This window comes from Antedon mediterranea, chromosome 8, assembly GCF_964355755.1.
Source record: "Antedon mediterranea chromosome 8, ecAntMedi1.1, whole genome shotgun sequence".
NCBI lineage: Eukaryota > Metazoa > Echinodermata > Crinoidea > Comatulida > Antedonidae > Antedon > Antedon mediterranea.
The window spans coordinates 22,576,431-22,600,536 of NC_092677.1; the positions used below are offsets into that span (position 1 = coordinate 22,576,431).

Here is a 24,106-nt window from a genome sequence, read left to right on the forward strand (position 1 = left end):
TTTTGGCAGACAGGCAATAGGACGAGTTATTTGCCTGGGTGCCCTTTGCAGGAGTTATTTTTGAATTAATACTGTTCTTCCTTTTACCATCCACTCAGGCACATTTCCTTGGGACATACAGTCATTCAGGTGTAATGCAGAGGCATTTTAAAACCAGTATCCATGGACAAGGTCAGGTTCTTCAGCTGCCTTCCAATTTGTCATCTTATTAACTGCTGTTCTGATACCTACTATAATTATTTTTATATCGTCTTGTATTTCAATCGCATTGAACTCTTCCTCAACCTCTTCTAGCCAAGAAGCACACTCTTCCGACCAAATGTTTTCCCAAGGGTTGTTCTAACTCTTCTTCAGGTTGTTTTAGCTCTTCTTTTCCCTTTCCCTCCAGAGTTTGATAAAAACCGTTTCTGGTTTGTTCTAAATTGGCGGTTCTGTTTGAACTGTTTACATCTTTCATCATATCTCCTAACCTTAATTCCTCCTGCCTTGATTTTCTGCTTTAATATGTCTGAAACTTGCCTTTCTCTTCGAGGCTGTATTTTCTATTCAATCTATCTTTTTCTTTGTGTTTTAATCTCATGTTTCCTTTTCGGATTTCCTCGATCTTGCTGAGATCTTTTCTCCATGTTTCAATACTTTGTTTTATTTTTATTATTATTTTTTGTTATCCGCTTGTAGAGCGGATAACTCCTTGTGATTGTATTGGATCAATATTTTTTTTTTCTGTATATGTTCTTCTTTCTTTCTCGCTATTTTTGTGCATCGCGTTTCTCTAAAATGTGTAAACATAACATTTCATAACCTTGACAACAAGTGGCCATTTACGTAAAGTTGTGCGCCTTCTAGTTTGAATGACGTCAGAGTTGCGCAACGTGACTTAAGCGCGATTTTAGGATTTTTAATGATTGATCATAGATTAAAAACTAAGCTTTATTTTTTTTTACACTTGGTGAAAATCTAAGTCATATCAAGGTCAAACTTGCTATGGATTAAAAATGGCATGTTTCACAAGAAGTTACGCGCGCACGCGCATTTTAAATTTAAAAATGCGCAAAATTAATTTCTAATCAACTTTCTACGCTGATCATGACATTTTGAGGATTTCAAAAATTCCCGCGCGTGCGAAACAAATTACGCGTAAGGTGCGCACGGAGTATGAAAAACATGGTTTTTTTCCTTGGATTATATTTTTCAAGCCTTTCCTACTAATTTTAAAAACAATTTAGACCTTTTCACTTTAAATAACGCCATACGAACACGTTGAATTAGATAATTCGCGCGCATTTTTGATGAAAAATCTTAAAAAATCGTCAAAATAATGTCTTTTTTTTTAAACAGTCATAGTTTCTAAAGTAAACCATGAACCTATTATTTTTATTACAAAATCTAGAAGTTAATGAGTTGTAGATATCGATCATGCATCAATTAGGCTAAAGAAACATTGTGACGTCATCGTATGGCCACACGAATGTAAAATATAGGATTTATGTCTCTTTCGTTACTGCTCATAACATTCAATAGAGCGCATCTCGCTTATCCGTATTCAATTTGCCCCGAGATTTTAATATTGTCTAGGTCAATCAACTATCTTTCGCATGAGTTAAAAATATTTTAATTTTTATAACGTCATCATGCCTAAAAATTGTAATTACGTGTGGCATTAATTTCATCTTTACAGTGAATTTTAATCTGTTATAGCTCGTAAGAATAAAATGTGATAATCACAATTAAAACGTTTTCTGGAAGATACGAATTTATATGCACATTTTGCCAATCTGATGTTGTGACGTCATCATATGGCCACTTGACTTAAAAAAGTCGTATTTTCATCTTTTGCGTCATAGTTCATTACATTTAAAAGAGCGCGCATCAATATTTCCCGTATTCAAATTTCTCAAAACTGAGATAATTTCCTCCCGAAATTGCTATCTTAGTGTTTCATTTTGATACGGAACCATGTTAAAAATGGCGGGTTCCGTAATTTCACCTATTCTACACTGTATGTAATATGTATACAGATTATACTGTTTATACTGTATATACTATATGACACAAAATAGACAGAATTCAGCACTAACATATATTATAACAACGTATAATATTCTTCAGTACAGGTCATAATGCCATAATCTGTGTGCAATATTCCAACGTATGACGTGCACGTGGAGTTTGTCGTGCGGATAAATAACTCATCAAAGAGTTATTTGTATTATTATTATTATTATTATTTGAATTATATTATTGTACAAATATGTCTTTTTTATGTGATTAGTTTGAAAAGGTTTTAAAACATTTTTTTATTCTCAAATTTTCTTGTTTTCAAGTTTGCTTGTTTTAGTAACTTCTTCATCAGCAGACGATTGGTTGATATGGACAGAAGTGGACACAAGAAACCCATCGGTACCGGCTGTAAAAATTGTAACTATGTCTGCAAATCTATCGAAATATGAAGCAGGCACAAAGGCAGATGTTGAAAAAACGTTAACATTTAATGTTGAACCAGGAAAGTTTGTTGCTTTAGACACTGACAATACCGATCAGACGGTATTTTTCAGTGCTAGCTTGCGCACGTCGGTATACAAAGCAAAATTATTTGCAAATAATAAGAGTGTTAGTGTAGTAATCGATAAAACCTCCAAAAATGTTGAAGGAATTGCTGTCGACTGGCTGGCAAAAACTCTATACATTATTGACCAGACATACAACTGGATTTTTCTAATCAATTATAAGGACAATCGACGCTATGTTATTTTGGTGAGAGAAGGATTAGACAAGCCACGTGGAATAGCAGTTCATCCAGTCAAAGGGTGATATAATATTTTTTTTAATATTATTCATAGCAATTTATTATTTAATGTTACTTTGACAAGAAATTATTAGCAATAAATATATACTGTACATTTAATTTAGTACATGTCACCTTTTCTCTACTACAACAATTTAAAACCCGACAGTTTAGCGCAAGTTAGCGAGTACTTGAAAAAGGAAGAAATAATAAACGGCGGGTAATAAATGTCAACAGAAGGAGTTGAGCAAATAATAATCATTTTCTAAAAATGCCTTAGGCCTATTGAACGTGTATTTATTTAAAAAATCAGGAACATCTGTCTTTCTGGCCATATAAATTCTTTCTTTTACAGACTTTTATTTTGGAGTGACTGTGGAAAAGTGCCGAAAATAGAAAAAGCAAATCTCGATGGAACAAACCGAACAGATTTTATCACCACTGGTATTACCTCGCCTAACGGGCTCTCTGTTGACTATGCCGACAACAGGTAACTTATACTGTACTAACAACAAAACAAATTGCAATTGTTCTATCGGATATATATACAAACACAGTAGGCAAAGAACATTAATTCTAAACCGCCCGGTGATATACTGAAATTTAATTAATTAATTTGAAACGATAAAGATGAGGAAATCTGTGAGAATGAGAAAAAGTCGCCCCAACCGAGACTCGAACTCGGACCGTCTACTTGATATGCAGTTGCCCTAACCATTAGACCACTGGGGCTTTCATGGTATTGTTCAAACTCGATTGGATAGCGACTCTTTAACATTCTCGGCGTGGTACGGCGGAACCAACAGCACTAGTCCTCAGTTGTACACACGCGCAACAGAGATCAAATTGATACGCCCTCATCTTACAGTATTATATATATATATATATATATATATATATATGTTTAATTTTATAAAATGAACATGTTGGCTCACTTTGCTGCTTTGATGTTTAGACTTTATTGGACAAACGTTGATGATGAATATTCTAAGGTTGAGTCATGTGACCTTAATGGAGCATATCGACGCATTCATTTCAGAAAGCCCAGGTTTACATCTGAGTTTTTTAAGTTAAAAGTACATAAGGTAATAATGCAGAGTAAAGTACATGGCTTAGTTAAGGAATAGTTTAATATATTACTATTACTAACTAATAGGTAAATTTTTAAAAAGATAGCGTTTGCTGCTTTTGTTTGAAGTAGTTTTAAAAGAGTCAGACTTACAAATTATTATTAATCTGCTTATAACGTTCTCAATATTTTTCAGGAACATGTTTACATAACTGACTGGAATCACAAAGTATGGGGTATTCATAAACCGTCAGAACAGGTCTATTTTTACGTAGATTTGGATTGGCGCCCATATGGAATTTCAATATCATTCGAAGATGACAGTCAAGTAAATCAACAATGTATGTAAGACATTCTAACAACGCAATTGTAAATAAAATATTGTTGGTTCATTACAAACGCATACAAATAAATCTTCCTAATTTTATGTAGGAGTAATCTGAAGATTGCATTATTAAGTTGGTAATTTCTTGTCTTCATCTTTTTAGCCCCTTGTTTGAGCAATCCTTGTTCACATGTCTGCACTAGTGCTGAAAATGATGATTACAGATGCGTGTGTACAGACTCATTTTATCTGTTGCCTGGTGGAAATCTATGTCAGCGTGGTATGTGAAAGAAAGTCAACAGCAATAAAACACAAGTTATAGCTTGCAGTTTGTTGCTTCATAATACAGTTAGCAACAGTATTTTTAACAAGAAAAGTGTTATTAGATAAAGATGAATAAATGTAATTAGAAAAACAATTGAATTGCCTTATCAACAAAAGATCACGTTACTAAATGGTTCTACAACTCTTTATCTCGTCCGCTTAATTTTGTCTTAATCTATAAGCTAATTGCTGTTGTTTTTTCCTAGATGGATTCTTCCCTACGCCAGCTTTACTATACTCAAATCAAACGTCTATCCGAAAACTCAAAAACTTTCCGTATGCTCTCTCACCAAACGATGCTATTGACGAATTGCTATACAACCAACATCTCATAATTGCATTAGAAGCAGACGTCACACGACAAATTTTGTTCTTTTCGGATGAAAGTGTTAAATCAATCTTCAGCTTAGATTTAAAGATAGCTGCTAAACCAAGGCTGATTTCTACAAATTTGGGTTCAGTGAGAGGTATATTTGCTGTATAAATCATACTACCTTCTGGTTCCGTGTAACTATTTATTTGTGCTATTGTAATGTTGTATTAATTTCTTAGGTATTGCTATCGACTATCTATCTAAAACACTGTACTGGACTGATTTTACTAATAATCATGTCATGATGTCATTTTATGATGGGCAGTATCGCCATGTTGTGATTCATACAGTGCAGCCAACGAGTATTGAAGTTGATCCAATTCACCGGTAATTGTTACAAAACAAGTATTATTATTTATTTAGTGTCACATTTTAAAGCATAAATTGTTTTATAACAAAACCAATAAAATTAAGAGAGCAAATTAATTTTAATAAAGCAAAATCTGTGTCCTTTGGTAGATATATATTTTGGATAGAGCTTGGAATATATTCACATATTGAGCGTGCTAGACTTGATGGAAGTGAAAGGAAAATTATTGTGAACTCCCAACTGGGTAAAGCAAGTGGAATGACTTTGGATTTCAAATCACAAAGGTAGAATAGAATATTTCTAACGGTAAATAGATAAGTATTAGGACGACGACTTCCACTTCTATAATCTTTTGACATCTACTAATTCCAACAACAACCTCCACATGTTTACGAATTTAAAACATTTTTGCTTTAAGATTGTACTTTGCTGATATATCGTCTGGTGCTATACAATCGGTTGATTTTGATGGGGAGTCAAGAAAAGTTGTATACGTTGAAGCGGGCTCTGTTTTTTCTGACATAGACATTTTTCAGGTAATAACAAGATAACAAACATTGTATTTCCTGGATGATTCCATCCCCAACAACAAGGCAACATTTCAATTAAATGGAAACTTTAGGTCAAAAGTTTAGCGACAAATACACCTTTTAATATAAAATAAAGTCAAATTTAATATAAATAAAACATAAACATAAAGTAATGTTTTTATTCTGTATAACAAATTTGTTTTAAGTATTTAAAAATAACACTTATTTCGAAGGATCTTCTGATATGGAGTGAACTCGAAAATGGTCTACATTTTTTTAATCGAGAAACTGAAGAGTTCTTGTATTCTACACCAACTCCTGGAAGAGTATACGGAATTGTTATGCTGGATTTCACGCGGCAACCCAATGGAACCAGTAGGTTTTGTCAATCATACTCTCACATGCCATGTTATTGTGGCCGTTGAATTAAAAAAAGCATAATATCATTCTCACTCCTGAGCATATTGATCGAAACGTCGAGAAACTCAATAGTTCTTTTCAGAACTAATATACGTGGTGTACCACAAACCTTCGAACGACATAATATCTTTAAAAAACAACAATATATGCAACCCATCTTTTCATTATATTTACCAATATTATTCAGTACCTTAACCTATGCCGCACCAAACTGTTCTTTCTATTCTTAAGATAAAAAAAAGTTTGTTTAAAATTGATAATTCTTAAAAAAATTAATAATAATAAATTAATAATTAAATCTTTAAATAGAATATCAGTAACATTTCATTTTATCTTATATGTCACATAATATGTGATGGAAACGGTCCATTTACTTTACCTCCGTCACAGATGAGCTGTGGTATTCACCCATAGGCTAAAGAAAACAAATAATTATATCTCTAATATTTTAATAGAGAATACAGTAACATTCAAAGTTATTAATAGTTATTTATTTGTAACGTTACTTTATAAGCAGTTATATTGCTGTTAAATAATATCCAAGGATAACAAATATGTCTGTATTTATAATTTCTAGGTCCATGCATGGTTAACAACGGTGGCTGTGAGCAAATCTGCCTTCCTGGAACGGGGGATAGCATTACATGCGTGTGTTCTTCTGGCTTTATTTCAGATAATAATGGAGAGTGTAACAACTGTAAGTAATGTAACATTGTTTATCCTTAGATGGAAAGTGACAGAAGTCTTCATTAATTTTGATGTATTGGTATTAATAGTATATAGAGACCACATTTGATACGAGTATATATATTTCAATCAAGTTTAGTATCTCTGTAAGATTGATAAAAGTTAAAGATAAAATACGAAAATGTTTAATAATTTATATGTATTTTGTTTTAAGATATTGTTGAAAACAACTTCTTACTGTTAATAGACACAGGTCGTAAAACTGCATACCAAATTGACCTACAAGATCCTAATTACGCTCACACAGTACTACACATGGGTCCATTGAATAACCCAATTGCAATTGGTTTCGATCCAGTCGATCGCTACGTGTACATAAGTGACGCCGATGTGCATCTTATCAAGAGATCATTACTTGGTGGCAGGGAATTTCAAATTATTATTCATAATGCATACGGTCTGTATGAAAATTGTTTCTACATAACGAAACCCATTTTTTAAAGTTCAAAGTCACGATTTAGGTGCCTATAACTGTTATTCAAGTTTTTCAAAAACTATTGGGAAAGTATCTAAATGTATTATTTATATTTGTATATACTATATTTAAAAATAAACATTGAATCAAACAGTTACATTATTCACTTTAATAGCTCCTGGTGGACTGGCAGTTGACCATATTCACCGATTATTGTTTTGGTCAGATGGCGTCAACGGTACCATCAACGTTTCTGGATTAGATGGTAGCAGTAAGACAATACTAATTAGCTCAAACATAGAGAAGCCAAGAGCCATTGCCGTAGATTCAATAAGAGGGTAGGTCTAAATACTAATAGTTGAAGTTATACCAGAGTCAAATAATGTACAAATGATTGTATATGAGTGCAAATAATGACATGAGGTAAATGATGATGATATTAGGTTTTTCATAATATATTAAATGCTATATATTAATTTGGATTTTAAAAACATAGCTACTGTAGTGTTAATTACGTCATGTGGATTTCATGTGTCTTGAACATTTTTTTCCGTACGGGAAAAGTCTTTTTTTTTATACGCGAAAATAGAGAAACAAAAGTTCTATTAAAAAATCGTTCAATATTTTTGCACACCACGTGACCCACATTTGTCCAATCAAATGACAGGAAAGATAGTATTTAACAGTGGTATAATTGTACTTGTTTCCTTCATTGTTTCATTTACGAAAACAAATTTTCTCGTGTACGAAAAAAATCCAACAGCAGCACCCTCTGTTCTCTGAAAACGGAATCAGCGATGCGCACGATGCAATCTCTCCTTCAAAACAATATCAGAACCCTTAATTAGATGTTACATGAAATAAATAATGAATGTTTTATATTCATTGGTACAAATAATTTCTTTTATTGAAATATTAAATTCTATTTAGAATTTCATCTCTCACCTCATAACATTATTTGTACCATCGCGCTCACCTTTTCATTCTTTGTGTTTTTATATTATCTTCTATCCTGATTCACTTACAATATTTCAAAAAAGCTTAAATTTGTACAAGTAATGAATCAAATGTTTTAGGTTCGTTACATATTATGCCAATGGAATGTTTTTTATTGGATTGATTTATTGATGTTAGCTGATTTATTGGACATTTATTTTCACACATTATAGCTTGTTATTCTGGACAGATTGTGGAACTGATGCAAAAATTGAATGTTCTTGGATGGATGGTACTAGTAAACGTGTTTTAGTTGAGAAACACATGGGCTGTGCTAATGGTCTTGCGCTAGATGCTAAATGTAAGTCATTTAATTGTTGTATTTTACATATGCATATATGTTTGACGGTAGGCTATAGTAAACTATTTAATTTTGAATAAAAACTCAAGTGTGTTTTGCTTGATTCTACAGATCAGTTCCTATATTGGTGTGATACGCAAATGAACAGAATCGAGAGAGTAAAATATGATGGTTCTCAACGCACGTTAATGAAGCAACTTGATTATTCTGCTCATCCATTCGACATTGTGGTCGATGATAGTTATATCTATTTTACAGACTGGAATAACAAAACCGTGTTGCGCATGAGCAAGGTCGAAAACGATCAGCCAGTCGCTGTTGGGAAGGACGTCTTTGGAAAGCTGAGCGGTCTGATTTTGTATAATTCCAGTTTGGTGCCAAATGGGAAGGGTTTTTTTCTTTATTGTTTATTAAAGATGAAAACTTACAGCTTACAATGCTTGCTTACAATATTGAAATCCATACACATTTCCAAACTAATAATTACCCTAACGTCATCAAGTGGTAAAAACGTGCATTTATAATTTGTAGAATGATTCTAATTTTAGGTGAAACAGTTTGTACTCAAAACAATGGCGGGTGTAATGAGCTTTGCCTGCCGACGCCAACGCGACAGACATGCGCAAACGATGGTATTTTGCTAAGAGGTAAGATGCACATACTAATGTTAGCCCAGTAAAAGAATAATTCTAAAGTAGTACAGTACATATTGTGGAAAATCTAACGTTATAAATCTCACTCTTCACTGGTCGTAGCTGCCTGACCACTGGTACCAGTTTAGAATAAATTGAATAATTGTTATCATGTTTATATTTCTAAGCAAAAACTTATTTTGCTTTTAAATAAGATTTTGTTTTTCTTGTACTTACGACACCGTAGCCGGTTCCTTCCACGTTTGCTTGCTATTGAGAACCCAGTTTTATAAACGGGATTAGTAACCTGTCCTATCTTTACACTACTATTGGATTTTACAGAGGTGGTAGTCAGTGATCTATTAACTACAAATATAAGTGACATAACCGACAGGCCCAGTAATAACCACGATTTAAGCTGTACAGGTACACTGGTAGGCGAACAATGTTCGATCACATGGGGAAAAGACGATGAAGTAATAATCACTCACAAAAATACACACATTTTACCTGATGGAATATTAAATATAACTCGCATTTCTACTGAAGATGCTGAAAGATATACAAGCCTCGTAATGGCAGAGGGTCAGTAAATTGATTATCATTTAATTAAACAAATACGTGGGACTTATCTGAACGAAAACGCATCTTTCTCTTCTCCTTGTTCACTTAAAAAACAGGATAGGATTATGCTCAATCCGCGAACAATATGATGATAATTATTGTGCATTATGTAAACAAATGTAGTTCAAAACAACAGTACTAAGATAATTGAATTAATCTAAATGCTGGCGATCAGAGAGGAGGGTCATAATTTAATAGAACAGATTCATGTCAAGAGAGTTTTTTATAATTTAAAAATAAATAGGCCTATCGGGTAACAAATACTGTTTTGTATGGTACCTTTTTAAATTATAGGATGCGGAATTGTTACATCATCAGAAGCTTTACTAGATCAGATAGAGCTAAATGAAGATAGTTTAGGCCTACGTGTGGTAGGCGAAAGATACTCCTTGAGAGGTTCGGCGCCATGGATGGTACGTCTTTACAACTTTCGCAAAAAGAAAGCTTTCTGCGGTGGATCAATTTTAAATTCAGAATGGATAATAACAGCAGCACATTGCATAAACGGTCCGATTTCAGTAAAACAGATGAACACTCGTATCCTTGTGACCAACCATGACTCTACAATAAGAGAAGGTTAAAAAGGAAAATTTTACAAAATTAGGAAGATTGTTAGGCATGAAGATTACGATGTTTCAACTTTCAACGCTGATGTTGCCATGATCAAACTTGAAACACCAATTTCAAACTTTACAGATTACATTAGGCCTATATGTTTACCGACAAACAATCTAACCCTTGTAATAAAAAGGCGTCAACTTGGTCGGGTAAACGGTTGGGAAACAGACGGCCAAACACCACAGTTGAAGGAAATGTATGTACCCGTTGTTCGTCAAAGAAAGTGCATCACTTCAACAAAGCGTACAGTGACACGTAAGATGTTCTGTGCTGGATACGCACAGAAAGCAACCAATGCGTGCAATGGAGAAGATGGCGGGTCATTTTCAATTTTTCGTGATAACCGATGGTATTTGTTCGGAATAGTTAGTTGGGGTGAAGATTGTTCTCAACCAGGTAAATATAAATATTACACTAGACTTACAGAATTTCTGGATTGGATAAATAAATTAATGACAGAAAAAAGTTTATCCAAATAAAACTAGAAAAAATATATACTGTTAGTATATTAAGTTGGTATACGATATTAATTAAGAATAGACAAATAATTATGGTATTGATTATTTATAATATCTTGTATTTTATATAGTTTTCAAATGAAAGTATCCTGACCATAAAGTCTAAATCGTTCTTGTATATATATCCTGTGTTTTTTGTTTTTATTAATTAAAGAAACACTTTAATAAAGGCTTACTGTACTAAAGAATAGAATGTAAAAATGTGTAAAATGCGTAGGAACATGATATTTTATTCCTCTACTAAAGAATAGAATGTCATTGTTTCCTGATTGTATAAAGAGGCAATTTCCGTTTGTTGATTCCGTTAATCGAGGTTTAATAACATTATTATAGCCTTTTCCAAATCGTAAAACAACTTTTGAAAAAGAGCTTCCTTATACTTAACTTGTCCAAAAGAATTGTTACACCGTTTAACAATATGCATCTAACAATGGCAATACGCCGTCAAATATACAGTAAATACTTGTCTTAGTGTTACCGTAAAGTAATTTCTTCATGGTGGTACTTGCTGTCTAGTAATACATTTTCATAATCCTACTACTTACATTGACAATGATAATGATATTGTAGTATTGCTAAAAAAAATTGGCTGTATAAATATACCAATATTTAAATATATGGGCCTAACATTGATTACAAAAAAATATATTAGAGATGATATGAGTTGTATTGTGTTACTCTTTTCGTGATGACACTGGTTGAGAAATATTGTTTGATAATGATATTTAAAACAATGGCTGAAAATAATGTTTTACATGTAAAATTACATTTAACGGAAAAATATGAAGTTTATGAAACAATATTCTGCTAAAATACCAATGGAAGTCACATTTTCTTATTGTATATGTTTGTACTTGAGGACAATAAAGTATCTTCATATCTTATAAAATAGCGTATTTTCCTTGTACAAAATTACAATTTTTATTTGCCAATTCCGACAACTGTACTGTCTGATTTAATTGGTGAAGAAGCGTAATGGTAGAAATTTGTGGAGGTTGGGATGAAGATTGTTCTCAACCAGGTAAATATAGATACTACTAGACTTACAGCATTTCTAGATTTCATAAATATAGTAATGACATAAACAGATTTGTCCAAATAAAAAAAAACCATTTTAATAAAGGATCATTTATATATATTTTTGTAAATTACCAGTTCTTATGGGTTTTTACACCCTTCAATTTCTTTTCGTGTATATGTAAAATGCGTAAGGAACATGATATTTTATTCCTCTACTAAAGAATATAATGTCATTGTTTCCTGGTTGTATAAGGAGGCAATTTCGTTTTTTGATTACGTTAACCGAGGTTTAATAACATTGTTGAAGCCTTTTTAAAACCGTAACAACTCTTGAAAAACAGCTTCCTTGTACAATCTGTACTTTTCTAAACGTGTACAAATGCGAGTCTAGTGAAGAATATGCAAAGGACAATGACAAAGCTGTCAAATTACTTCGAGATAAATACTTGTCTTAGTGTTACCATGAACTAATTCCTCCATGGTACTTGCTGTCAATATTTTGATATTTCTTATTACTTCCATTGACAATAATAATGATATTGTAGTATTTCTAAAAATGTACGCTTAGCTTTAGAAATAGACCAATACTAATGTATGGGTCTTACGTAAGAGATATTAATATTAGAGATATGAGATATATCAACAATGCTTGATAATAATGTTTTACATGTAAAATGATATAACGGGAAATTATGGAGTTTATGAAACAATTGTATTTTGCTAAAGATACCACACATTTCCTTATTGTATAAGTTTGTACTTGAGGACAATAAAGTATCTTCATATTATTTTTATAGCGTCTTTTCCTTGTACGAATTTGCAATTTCCGGTAAATGAACTAACTACAGAGTAAAGTAAAGCAGTCTGATGTATGATGATAGTAGAAATGTGTGGAGGTTTTTAATTGGTTGAGAATTTTTGCACTTAACCCCTACTGAAAAAAACTGAAAAAATTATCGGATATGGTTCATACTTGGTACTAACACCGGTCATAGTGAAACGGCAACTTTAAACTCAAATTTGATGTCAAATGTCATCTAATTTACATATTTATTTGACTTTTTAACCAAAATATATCTGAACATTTTTCTCCCTTACTAGCCATTATTTTGTTAAAAATTTTGATACAGTCAGGGGGGAAATGGCAAAAGATTTCCTACTTTCTATGAGTTTTATCTGATAATCTATATTATTTTGACAACTCTTGTAACATGACCACAGTGCTGATTTTGCCATTCACCCTAACTTTATACATATATGACACCAATTCATGATACGGATCACCACTTTGAATTGCCATTAAAAAATTGAAAGTTAATAACTTCATGGTAGAGTTTAACCAAAATTGTCTAGGTTATTATATATATGTTGATTATGAATTTGACACGTAATCAAGTTGGTTCGCTATAGGTAAAAGTTGACCATATACAGTGTGATATACACCAAATAAAAGCAGTAGTCAGCAGCCCATTTAAATGATGTATGTATTCTATAAGTTTAAGTACACCATGCAATCCTTCACATTCATATATACATATTTTATGTTGACATTTAAGTACACCATGTAATCGTGCACATTCATATGTTGACATTTAAGTACACCACGTAATCGTTCACATGTTCACATTTAAGTACACCATGTAATCGTTCACATTCATATGTTCACATTTAAGTATACCATGTAATCGTACACATTCATGTGTTCACATTTAAGTACATCATGTAATCGTTCACATTCATACAGTATGTTCACATTTAAGTTCACCATGTAATCGTACACATTCATATGTTCACATTTAAGTACACCATGTAATTGTACACGTTCATATATACACCTTTAAGTATACCATGTAATCGTTCACATTCATATGTTCACATTTAAGTACATCATGTAATTTTCACATTCATATATGCACATTTAAGTATACCATGTAATCGTTCACATTCATATGTTCACATTTACGTACACCATGTAATCGTTCACATTCATATGTTCACATTTAAGTACATCATGTAATTTTTCACATTCATTATGCATATTTAAGTATACCATGTAATCGTTCACATTCATAATGTTCACATTTAAGTATACCATGTAATCGCTCACATTCATATGTTCACATTTAAGTTCACCCGTTTTACTCGTTCCGTTATTATGTGTGTCCTTGTACGTTCTTGTTACAATTATATGAAGGACCAACAACCTGTAGACTAATATGCAAATTATCTCGGTATGCAATATGCAAACGCCATATACAGTAAACGATTAATAGTAATATATGAAAGCTAAATGCGAGTGTGTTTGATTTTTAAGCTTCTAATTATTTAACCCAACTTAACTTAATATAATTCAGGCATTTAGATTAACATTCTGAGGTCAAAGGTCGAAATCGACTAACTACAACTATACTAACCAACCTCTGTGACTTACATTTTTCAAACTTTTCATAAATATTGTAGTAATTTTAATATATAGAAATAATATTTTCTTTTACTTTAAATGTGTGATTCTGGATGTAGCAATGTTATGACCTGCCGAAATACCTAAATAACAACAACGAGGTTTGGATGAAATGAGCTCTTCAAAGTTACCACTAGGTAAGTAAATGTTTGGTATAGTGTTTACATTGAACGAGCTGTCATCCAAGTCAGATCCTTAGCTGTGAGGCAGTAATCAGGTCGTCATAATACGCTCATCATAATAGCAAGTATACTTTGGACTGGTTTGTGGTTTCCATTGAGATCCAGTCACTATTTATTACCTACGAGAATTGTCATAATTTTCAATAATTTTGGATTTATATATTTAAATGTTTAAACATTTTTTTTCCTATTTAATAGAATTCATAGAATGGTGGTCTAATGGAGTAGCGCTCTGTAGTTGCACCCAAAATACATCAAGAAATATATCAATATTGTATCAAATTTTGACATTTTATACTGTTTGACTGTTTCCTGTCCAGTTATTAGTTTCCAGTCACTTAACTTATTCCTGTTTTATCATTTCAATTGGTCATTTCAAGTGATTTTAATTCTACATACTTATCTAGGCTCCAGTAGCATCATTGATGTTGGTGCATGGCTGAATAATAGCATCTTACCTGCCTGTGTTTTTCAGCAATAATGGAGTACAACTAATTTGCACATGGCTACCTGATATTTGTGAATTGAAAACATGTCACACTCTAGGCAAGCATTATTGGCCTTCAATATTTGTGCCAAACCAGGATTGCCCCTTGCCTTATTTCATCATGTTTGTTCATTGGGATTGTACAGAGGTAAGCGTACCCGAAGGGGTATTAGAGCCCAAAGGAGACTTGTAAACAAATCATTACAGGTGTCGATACCTGTAGTTGATAACAAACATTGTGATAATAGCAATCTAGTGAAGATACAGTTGCAACCTCGTAACAATTCACGTATACAACAACCCGTCAACTTTGCTGCCTGGAATGCCAGGTCTATAAAACCTAAGACTGCTTCTGTCTGTGACTTTATAATTACTAAGAAATTAGATATCTTTGCTATAACCGAATCATGGCTGACAAATGATGATCGTTCCAACCGTGCTATAGCTGATATTAAAAATACTCTTCCTGACTTTGAACTTCTTCACCGATCCAGAAATCACTCAACAGGTGGAGGGGTATGTGTGATCTTGCGAAAAGGCTTCTTAGCTACTGCTAATAGTGGACCGATATTTAAATCATTTGAATATATAGATATCACCATCACTGCAAAGTCGTCCTCTTGTAGGCTGTACATTATTTATAGACCACCTTACTCAAGAAACAACAAGATAACAACTAAGATGTTCTTTTCAGACTTCTCGACTCTTCTTGAGTTGATCAATAATGTTCCTGGTCGTGTTCTACTGGCAGGGGATTTTAATCTACACATGGACGACGTGCAAAACAGTGATGCGATTACTATGAAGAACCTTCTATCCATCTCTGGTTTCACTCAGCACGTTACCGGACCCACTCACAAGAGTGGTCACACACTTGACTTGTTAATCTGCAGAGATACAGATGAACTTATAACTGATATTAGCATCCATACTGATCAGCCTTCTGATCATTATCCAACTATGTGTCATTTGAGTATATCACGCCCGGATTCCACTAGGCATCGAATTAGTTTCCGTAAATTGCGCCAAATTGATATTAAGTCTTTTAAGAATGACATTGTGAAATCTGAGTTGATTACGAACCCTGCTGCAGGAATTGACACACTTGTAGCTCAATACAACAACGTCCTTTCTCATCTTTTGGATTTGCATGCCCCGATAGTTACCAGGTCCATAATACTGAGACCTCACGCTCCCTGGTATAATGAGAACCTGCGTAAACAAAAGAGAGTCAAACGCCGCTGTGAAAGGAAATGGGCTTCATCTGGTTTAGAGGTACATAAACAACTGTACCACAGCGAATGCAACACATACAAACAGTTACTTGAAAAGTCGAAGACCGACTTCCACAGATGCCAAGTATCAAAGTGTGAGCAGGGCAAGCTATTTAACCTGATTGACAATCTCACTTCAGCAAATCATAAGCAGATTCTTCCTCTACATGAGTCTTCAGATGATATGGCTTGTCAATTTTCTGAATTCTTTCGTGATAAGATTCATAAAGTTAAAATTGACTCGAGAATGACCCTTACAGTGTCGGTAGTGTCATAATAAAAAGGCTGATGTACACTCTTTCAATACTTTTGCTAATGTGTCTCACGAGGATCTACGCAAGATAGTAATGGCTTCCAAATCATCTACTTGTCTTCTAGATCCTATACCATCAAAGCTTTTGAAGGAATGTCTCGATGAACTCATTCCCACCATATGTGACATTGTCAACAGATCACTATCATGTGGAACAGTTCCTGATATCTTTAAGGCTGCACGTTTAACACCACTTATTAAGAAACTCTCTTTAGACCCAGAAATATTGAAGAATTACCGTCCAATCTCCAATCTATCTTTCATTTCAAAAATACTTGAGAGATGTGTTGCCGCTCAGTTAACTAAACATCTTGTAACAAATGACCTGCACGGCAAGAGACAATCAGCCTATCGTAAACACCATTCTACTGAAACCTCTCTGATTCGTGTCATTAATGATTTACTTCGCGCTGTTGATGTACACAGTGAAGCAGTACTAGTGTTACTTGATCTAACTGCAGCATTTGATACCATAAATCACAAAATATTACTGCAGAGACTATCAAATCGGTATGGAGTCGATGGCACAGTTCTCAAGTGGTTTCAATCATACATGCTCAACCGCACTCAATCCGTTGCTATTAAAGAGTCAACATCGAATCCGTCTCCGCTACTGGATGGTGTTCCACAGGGGTCTGTACTGGGCCCTCTGTGTTTCACGCTTTATACATCGCCATTAGAAGATATTGTTAGTTCTTATGATGGAGTTGAGCTGATGGTGTACGCGGATGATACACAACTGTATATGATGTTTAATCCTTTGCAAACAGATAGTGCTATTTCACAACTTGAATCTTGCATCCAAGAAGTCAAGAAATGGATGGTAGTCAATCAACTCAAACTTAATAGCGGCAAAACAGAGGTACTTCACATCACCTCCCGGTCTTTGCGGAACAATAACCAAATTGACCAAATTCAGGTTGGCTCGGAGTTTGTTCTAACGGTTCCTTCTGCACGCAATCTTGGCATTACAATCGACAACAAGCTAAGTATGTCGGGACACATTAATAACATCTGCAAGTCAGCTAACTTTGCGCTCAGGAAAATCGGTCAAGTTCGCAAGTACCTTGATAGAGGATCTGCTAAAAAGCTCATTCACGCGTTTGTTAGCTCGCGTCTTGACTGTTGTAACAGTCTTTTATGTGGCTTACCTGACTATGAGATTGCAAAACTCCAGCTAGTTCAAAACACTGCTGCAAGGATGATCACTTTGACTAAAAAGCGGCACAGTATTACACCGGTGTTGAAAGAGCTTCACTGGCTGCCAGTGTGTAAGAGAATAACGTTTAAAATCTCGCTGATCACTTACAACGCGTTACATGGGCTTGCCCCTGATTATATTCGCGAGCTCATTTCTGAATACATCCCGTCGCGCTCTTTAAGGTCTGGTGATCAATTTCTTCTAACATTACCAAAATCATCCACTGCTTGGTAGAAGGTCTTTTGCAGCAATAGCACCTTCATTATGGAACAAACTTCCACTCTTTGTGAGACTTGCTCCTTCAGTCAGTATTTTTAAATCACGACTGAAAGCCCATCTGTTCTCATCCGGTATTAATTAACTTATTCATTCATTCATTTATTCCTTCCCCGAAACCTTGACTCAGAAATACCGGGATGGTGTCCGGCGGGGGATAGTTTAACCCTAGCTTAAGTTGTGCATGCTTCATTTACTCTCTATTCTTAATTCTGGCCCCGAAACCTTGACTCAGAAATACCGGGATGGTGTCCGGCGGGGGATAGTTTTACCTTAGTTAAGCATAGTTAAGCTTAGTTACATTTTTTTTTTTTCACATTATTGATTGTCTCCATCCCCGAAACCTCGACTAAGAAATACTGGAATGGTGTCCGGCGGGGGATAGTTTATTACCATTAGTTAAGGTACTATGTAAAGCACCTAGAGGGGTCAGTGATCCATTAGGCGCTATATAAATACTGTTTATTATTATTATTATTTAATATGTTGTTTCTTCTATTTAATAACATTCAAATAATATAAATATTTTTGTAATACAATTATATTTATTGCAAAATTCTCAATATGTAAATTTAAGAACAGTAACCATAAAAACCATCTACTTAATGTCTTTTATAATGAGCTAATCATAAGGAACGTGTACAATTTGTACTAGCATTTGTAACAGATTTGGACATGCTTTCTCATGCAATGTTTGCTATTCAAGTAAATATGTAAAAATGTTAACCAGAAGGTAAAGAAAGTTGAAAGTGGTACATAATTAAAATAAATAGCAATGTTAAATAAAATATTTTAGTTTGTTTAAATAGTTAGTAAGTAATAATTATTAATAAAAGAGATAATATGCATTTTTCAATGATTATGTTTTTGAAAGAAATGCAACTCTAATAGTAGACTACTATGATTGTAAATAAAAACAAAAACAACATATATACAAATTTGGGATAGATACATATATAAATCTAGACTTGCCCCAAGTCTGTATTATCTTTTTTTTTATTTATTTGTTTTTATTTCGACCGCGAATTTTGTCTGAAAATACAGACTTGTGAAACACGTATAGAAATCGATTTGCAGACCGCAAACATCCGATAAGAATGACGTAGGTTATCATACCGTATTTGGCTATATGGGGCGGGCGGTATGTAAATATGGATTTCGAATCAACCACCAATGATCATTTTGTTTCAAAATGAAAAAGATCGAGTACGTACAGTGTGCTGAATGTACGATCGAGACTGTTGAAATATAAAATCGTGTTGCCAAGTTGTTTTGTTTATTAATTGTTTAGTCCTTGGCCTAGGCCTCCTCCGTAGGTCCTACTCAACTTGCACGTATGACCTGCCAAATAAAACGCCAATAAAGTAGGCCTAGCTACATACCACCACCGGCACACAACAGGGCTAGGTCTACACCATTATACAGAACAGGACAGGGTCTGGGTGGGAATTAAATCAAAATTATCTCCGCGTAATAAATGATCCATTCAATGTTTGATTTGCGGCGAAGCTACCCTATCATATCAAGACGAGTTTTCATGTTCTTGGGAAAAATCCCATCAAATGTTTACCAGACTACTAGGCATATAAAATCATTTCTAGCCTTCAGAAACTGTCATCAATGTACACATTGTCTAAACGTAACATAGCGCATGCGCATCATCTTAGTTGTTGAGGCTTTGAAATTTTGAAATATGAATATTAAAACAGTGTACGAGTGAGTAGCCAATCGCATGTAGCTGAAACTAATCAACCGGATAATCGTATGCACCAAGAATTCTTGGTGTCAAACCACGTGACTTGTGCGTGTTTCCCCAGACGGAGTATCCAAAATCAAGTAGTATACGTATGAAACGCCATATGTGCCAAAATATTTATCTTTTTACTAATATTAAGACAAAACTCCGTCTGGAACCCAGACTACATCGCGTCAAGCATTAATTCTTTTCACGCTGCTGCTTTAGCCAGCTAACGTCCCAAGAGGACTACTCATTTAGAAACTGGAAGCAAGCAGCATTTATAGTACTAGAGGCCGACGTTTTTGTTTTTTTGTAAACTAGGACACGTCATGCTAAAATTACAAATCCCAAAGCATTTCTGGTATTTATGAGTCCCATTTGACTGTCAATATAGACCGATATATATAATACTGTAAATCCCTGTCAGATAATTATTGAATTATTATCAAAACAGTCCATTAAAGTTTTTGTTTGTAATAGGATACTTCACACTTAAATTATTTAGGTGTGATAAAGTGACCCCCCCCCCCCCCCCCAGACTTGACCTTAGCAATAAAATAAACTAAAGTGACAGAAATTGAGTCTGTGTTTCATATCAAAGTTATTCACTTCTGTAACAATAATATTTATTCACGTATAAAAAGAGAAAAGAAACGTTTAATTATAACCCAAAAACCATTGTCTGACAGACAATTTAAGTATTTTTGCTTTAAATTACATTTTTTTTCAGGTAAAATAACTATTATGTGACAATAAAATGACACATTAAAAAACAAATTTGAAATAAAAAATATTGTTCAGAGGGACAATATATCTTTAAAACTGTTACGTCAATTTGTAAGAAATATTTCTTGTTTACTCTTGTTCCATGGACCTAGGTTTAGATTAGGTTCATGCTATACTAAGGCTTTTTTGGTATTTTATTGCATGGCGATTCTCCAACGTCCTCGGCGTGGTCTCAGTTGTACGAATGCACTACATAGGACAAATTGATACATACATAAAATAATAAAGTGTTAAAAAATAGAAAGAAGATGAGCGTGCGGAACATCATCTTTTTCTTCTTTTTTTGTTTCCCTGACTAGTGATTCAGCTTACGAACTAATTTTTTTTTTTTGTCTTGTTGTTTTTAAGGTCACTTTTGATAATTACTTCATCAACAGCAGATTTGTTAATATGGACAGAAGTGGACACAAGTAACTCACAACCTAATTCTAAACTCGCAACCTTTAACATGAAGACAAACATACCTGAAGGGACTAACACAGCCACTATGAAATACAACCTTACACCAGCTAAGTTTGTTGCACTAGATTATGACTATAGTGACCGTCTAATATTTTTTAGCGCCAATGTCCGTGCGGCCGTATACAAAGTAAGAATGGACGTATCCAGTGGCGGTACTAGTGTAATATTTGGTGGAACCAAAAATGTCGAAGGCATTGCAGTCGACTGGTTAGCAAAAAATCTGTACATAATTGATCAGACGTACGACTGGATCTTCGTCATCAATTATAGAAATAATACCGGTAACAATCGTATTTTAATGAGAGAAGGGTTAGACAAACCACGTGGAATCGCAGTTCATCCAATCAAAGGGTAAGGTGACGAAATAGATTGTAAACTTGTAATTGTAACTTCCAACTATCAATTATCTGTTTTAATGTACAATAACATGTTGAACACGTTCCTACATTCCCGGAAGACCATTCTCGTATCGCATGTACAGCAGTCAGGTATTAAAATGGCCGTTCTAATTGTTGGTTATGTAATAGGAAATTGACAATAGGGAGCTTTCGCATCGGAACGGTAATTAACAGAGCCTGGTGGTTATGGCAAGACACACGTGATGGCGGTCATCTCCCCCTGACATAGCAATAGATTGAAAGTAGTGGAGAATAGGTTGATAATAAGTTGATTTCACTTATACTTGTTGTGCTTGACCTGAGAAAAAAATTGAACATATGCAAAAGGGTCATTTTTAATTATTTGAGGTAAAAAAAATTATGGAAGTACATTTTTTTAATAGCTGACAGACCCTGTACACCCGGAGTTTCTACAAAAAGAGGCGTGTAAGCTACGAGGATACTTTTTTGTAAGGAATATCTAGAATACTGTAAGCAAATTCTACACATACTATATAATACATATGATGTACTGTAGTTAATTTTACCAAAAAAAAGTAAAATAGAAAACTACCGCGTGCATTTGCTTCGTACTCAAACTCAAAATAACGTCATAAACGTTGCTCCTCTTTTAGATCGAACGTTAAATCTAGCAACTATAGTCGCAATGAGAACGGAGTATACTGGGCTTGTACACATGCGCAGATTAATATTCTGTATAAATTATCGTATCGGTCCCTTTCGTCTAACGTCCCGAAGCGAATTGGAATCTGCCTTGAGTCCATTTTTATTTGTTGTATTCATACATGACATGTTTAATAATAAATAATATCAGCTTTTGTGATGCATTTCATTCGATTTAAATTCATGTACTTCCTTATGTTCTTCTAATAGTTTTAATTCCAATGAATCTAAAATAATTTCTATAGGCCTATGTCCAAAGTTTGTAGTACTGAAGACCAGTCTACTTTAAATTTAAGCAATAATTAGTTTACGAGTATAATTACGAATATAACTAGTCTTTTTTACGAACATCTTTGAATTGTAAATAACAAGTTCTTCTGTCAATAATGAATTCTCTCTTTTACAGTCTTTTATTTTGGAGTGACTGTGGAAAAGTGCCAAAAATCGAAAAATCAAATCTTGATGGAACAAACAGAACAGATTTTATCACCACTGATATTACTTCGCCTAATGGACTCTCTATTGACTATGCCGACAACAGGTAGCCTATCACGTATTTTCTATCTATATTAAATTTTCTCTAATTAGCCCTGTCAATCGACCAAACAAGTTTTCTAGTACGAAATGGGTATTTCTCATTAAAAAAAGTACCAATATTTGAAAATATTACCAGGCTGAAAAGAAACCGAAGGATTTTCATCAATTGTAGATGAAACGTTCAACTCTTTTCCTGAAATCCTAACGGTATATGTGTCTTTCTACAATACACACATAAGTTAAGCATGTCCAAACTGCCATTATTTGAGTTAAATTATGCTCGGTGAAAAACAAAAATATTGCCGTGCACAACATTTCACACGGACAGGAGATGAGGAGGAGAAGAGGTCTTGTTGGCATTAATCAATCAAAAATGATGAAGGCATTGCAGTCGACTGGTTGGCAAAAAATCTGTACATAATTGATCAGACGTACGACTGGATCTTCGTCATCAATTATAGAAATAATAACAATCGTATTTTAATGAGAGAAGGGTTAGACAAACCACGTGGAATCGCAGTTCATCCAATCAAAGGGTAAGGTGACGAAATAGATTGTAAACTTGTAATTGTACCTTCCAACTATCAATTATCTGTTTTAATGTACAATAACATGTTGAACACGTTCCTACATTCCCGGAAGACCATTCGTATCGCATGTACAGCAGTCAGGTATTAAAATGACCGTTCTAATTGTTGGTTATGTAATAGGAAATTGACAATAGGGAGCTTTCGCATCGGAACGGTAATTAACAGAGCCTGGTGGTTATGGCAAGACACACGTGATGGCGGTCATCTCCCCCTGACATAGCAATAGATTGAAAGTAGTGGAGATGGCATTAATCAATCAAAAATGATGAATACCTTGACGCACAAACTTCTATAACGATTGACTAGATGGATTTCCTTGGTTTTCAGGGGAATCGAACTATAGGAGGACAACTTTTTAAAATGTCTTTGTTTTAGATATGAAAAATGCATATTTATCTTTTACCGTTGATCGTTATCGCCCTAGTGTAAATTGGTCTTTAAGCTTAGCTCCCCGGCCTAGCATTCGTTAATTTATGAATAAAAGTAGGTGTGTCATGTTATAAAACAAATATGATTTGAAATAAAATGTTTGTATTCGTTAGGCCTAAATGGAGAGAATATTACATTCGATGAAAAAAGAGAGAGAGAGAGTACTCTATGTTTCAACTTATATACTTAAGTATTCTCACCATCTTTCTCAACAACTAGTTCAATCGCTCGTGCTGTCACATATTGATTACGCCAATGCATTGTATTATGGTCTACCTGCTAATACCCTTGCTCCAATGAAG

At 33.9% G+C, this 24,106-nt stretch overlaps 4 protein-coding genes across 4 annotated transcripts in view; all 4 read left to right on the forward strand.

The window, feature by feature from the left end:
• Window positions 1-5,401: 5,401 nt before the first annotated feature.
• Window positions 5,402-9,119, forward strand: LOC140056014 (low-density lipoprotein receptor-related protein 5-like). The gene is made up of 8 exons (XM_072101214.1): window positions 5,402-5,470; window positions 5,605-5,722; window positions 5,950-6,091; window positions 6,714-6,833; window positions 7,038-7,280; window positions 7,474-7,636; window positions 8,468-8,595; window positions 8,707-9,119. Exons 1-8 carry the CDS (start codon window positions 5,445-5,447, stop codon window positions 9,117-9,119), a joined length of 1,353 nt encoding a protein of 450 aa, XP_071957315.1. The 5' UTR covers window positions 5,402-5,444.
• Window positions 9,120-9,127: 8 nt separating this feature from the next.
• On the forward strand, window positions 9,128-12,735 carry LOC140056015 (coagulation factor IX-like). Its single transcript, XM_072101215.1, is given in 3 exon segments — window positions 9,128-9,242; window positions 9,570-9,812; window positions 10,146-12,735. Coding segments are annotated over 3 exon segments (1,161 nt in total). The 3' UTR covers window positions 10,949-12,735.
• Window positions 12,736-15,182: 2,447 nt separating this feature from the next.
• On the forward strand, window positions 15,183-16,688 carry LOC140057717 (uncharacterized). The gene has a single exon (XM_072103437.1). It carries the CDS (start codon window positions 15,183-15,185, stop codon window positions 16,686-16,688), a length of 1,506 nt encoding a protein of 501 aa, XP_071959538.1.
• A 70-nt stretch (window positions 16,689-16,758) lies between these two features.
• Window positions 16,759-24,106, forward strand: part of LOC140057718 (uncharacterized) — a 29,270-nt gene continuing 21,922 nt past the window's right edge. Inside the window, exons 1-3 of the mRNA XM_072103438.1 lie at window positions 16,759-18,155; window positions 21,074-21,538; window positions 22,655-22,789. Coding sequence (XP_071959539.1) covers window positions 16,759-18,155; window positions 21,074-21,538; window positions 22,655-22,789 — 1,997 coding nt within the window. The remainder of the gene's footprint in view (window positions 18,156-21,073; window positions 21,539-22,654; window positions 22,790-24,106) is intronic.